The following is a 2,526-nucleotide window of genomic DNA, read 5'->3' as shown; positions in this document are numbered from 1 at the left end:
GACGCTATTCATATAAGCTTTGCTATTGGAGGGGCTGATCTTGGCACCATACACGTAAAGGGGCGTGCTGCTATCGGCCGCTGCTTGTAGCTGAGCGACGAAGTCGTCGGGAGCGGATTCCCTGATGGCGAGCTCCACGCGTCCGGCGTCGGGACTGTCACCGTTGCCGCACGCGACCCACGCCTTAAACTTGCGGAACGGCCCGCCCCGGAACATCCCGCCGTGTGGGATGAGCAGGAGGGCGCTGCCATCCGACGCGTGCTTGTCTTCGGGGCGGGCCCTGTCGCTGCCGACATCGTAAACGGGGAACCGAAGCCTGGCGCTGTAGAGCATTGGGACAGCGGAGGAGGGCTCCACGGAAATCCGCGTCGCTGAGGAGACTTTAAACTGCCCCACCGTCACCCCAGCGAAACGAGAAGTTATGAAAGGCGGCAGGGAAGCTGCATCCACATTGGCGAACGTCACGCGGTGGCCGAACGCGTGGCTGCTCTCCAGCCTGCCGAGGATGACATCGTCAATCTGCATAATTACTATCCCCTGGCCGGCGGTATTCACGCCAGCGATGAAGCTGCCGTAGCGGCTCTGGGCGCCGGCAAAGAGGCGGTCCTCATTCGTTTCTGTGGGGCCGGCCGTAAACGTCACATGAAACGTGACGCTCCTTGAATCCCTACGTGTTGCAAAGGGGCGTCAAATGGGGAGCGTTACACGATATTCAAGGTGCATGCGAGCGGCGATGAACGTGACGGAAGACATCTGTGCTTAACAGGCAGCGGCCAAATATGCGCGCCGGAGCTGATAGATGCGTCTATTTCGCACGGTGAGAGGCGGAGCGTAAGTACCTTACTGGTGTGAACACGCTCTTTGCATGTAGCAGCTCGCTTACGTGGCGACGGCGGGAGGGCCGACCGTCGACGTGCTGCTCTGGGACGCAGCCGTGTCCAGCCTCTGACGCTTGGCGTCCGGTGGGTCGATACTACTGCGGGAGTTGGTCGAAGGTGTAGAAAGTCAGGAGATGGGATCGGATAAGGTTCGCATAACGCATAACAAGGTGTCGCATATGTTCGCATAACGCATAACGCATAACGCAAAACATGGGACGCAGCAACGCAAAGGATGCGAACAGCGTATTTACGCACTAGAGCAACGCAAACCGACCTGCTGGTCACCAGGGTGCGACATCGCAGATTGTAGGACGATGTAGGCTCTAGGCGTTGTCGCTTGGGGTCCGGCGACCTCCATCCGGCTGCGAGCGTATGTCTGAAAACAGGTATGTCTGAAAACGGTGGAGGCACTTGGAGTAAGCAGGCTTGCAAAGAGGTAAGTGCAGGATAAGTGGGGAGGAATCGGCGCGCTAACAATTATACATCCGCGGCAGCGTGTCGTATAGATGACAGATGTCCGAGGATCGGCAGACGCGGACATTGGACGCGCACGCGCCGCGGCTGCGAGCCTGGTCCAGCTGCCAGGTCGCGTGATTGCGGTGGCCTTGAACGACTCCGAAACAGGAGTAGAGTTATACAGCGAAGACAGGCGTGGTCAGGCGATAACGCGGATTGGTGCCAATTCGCGTGATTGTGGCCGCGTCTAGCGAAACCGAAGCTCAACGTCGGACGCAGAACGTCGCCAACTCGCGCGATTGCGGTGACCTTTAACGACTCCGAAACAGGAGTAGAGTTATACAGCAAAGACAGACGTGCTTAGGTGATGATGCGGATTGCTGCCAATTCGCGTGATTGCGGCCGGGTCCAGTGAAACCGAAGCAGAAACGGAAGCCGGTAAAGACGCGGATAGCTGAGATTTCGCGGTAATAAAAGGATGTATACGCACGAGGTCGCCGCAGCGAATATGTAACGGGTGCGGTGCGGTGCGGTGTGTGTGCGGTGTGGGCGCGGTGCGGCGCGGTGCAGACTAGACGGTGCGGAGCGGTCCCGAACGAAAAATAGAAGAAAAAAACGTGCGGGCGCCGGGCAAGGAAGCCAGCGAGCCGCAACGTAAACGTAAAAAAAAGGACACATCGACGCGCCGGCGCTGGGGTCGAACCGGCGACCGCGGCTCCCACTAGACATCGGAGCTAGCATGCCCGACGAAGCGGCGCACGGCCATGCTCCGGGGCGCCTTCCGCGGGGGCAGGTGTGGTGCGGCGCGGCGCGGGGCGCCAAACCGAACGAAGGAAGAATACGAAAAAAGCGGCGACGGCGGGACGCGAACCGACGGCCGCGGCTCCCACGCGGCGACGGAGCTAGCCTAAAAGGCGCGGCTCCGAAACCGCGGACGACACGACTAAAAACGCGAAAACAGCAAGCGGCCACCCGGACGGACGGACGGACAGACAGAAAGTTGGGGTAAGGTCTCCGTCCCGACGACGGAACGACTAAACGTCGTCCGTCTAACGTCGGGACTACGACTACAAGCATCGAACTCAGGATAGGCCTCCGCTCATAACATACTAGAGCGCGCTGTTCGCGCGAGTGGGCCGTAGCTCCTGGTGGCTGCTGGCTGATGGCTGATTCCTGCNTTGCGCGGACC

The 2,526-nt window shown here is 59.8% G+C and overlaps 1 protein-coding gene across 1 annotated transcript in view; it reads right to left on the bottom strand.

The window, feature by feature from the left end:
• Positions 1 to 2,526, bottom strand: part of VOLCADRAFT_100525 (uncharacterized protein) — a gene marked incomplete at both ends in the record, with an annotated part of 14,009 nt that overhangs the window by 5,290 nt on the left and 6,193 nt on the right. Inside the window, 4 exons of the mRNA XM_002959081.1 lie at positions 4 to 667; positions 884 to 976; positions 1,156 to 1,243; positions 1,434 to 1,494. Of these exons, the coding sequence (XP_002959127.1) occupies positions 4 to 667; positions 884 to 976; positions 1,156 to 1,243; positions 1,434 to 1,494 (906 nt within the window). The remainder of the gene's footprint in view (positions 1 to 3; positions 668 to 883; positions 977 to 1,155; positions 1,244 to 1,433; positions 1,495 to 2,526) is intronic.

The sequence above is a fragment of the Volvox carteri genome (assembly GCF_000143455.1).
Source record: "Volvox carteri f. nagariensis unplaced genomic scaffold VOLCAscaffold_123, whole genome shotgun sequence".
Lineage (NCBI taxonomy): Eukaryota > Viridiplantae > Chlorophyta > Chlorophyceae > Chlamydomonadales > Volvocaceae > Volvox > Volvox carteri.
Note: the sequence above shows the minus strand (reverse complement) of the source record. Positions and strands in the feature narration are given on the sequence as shown.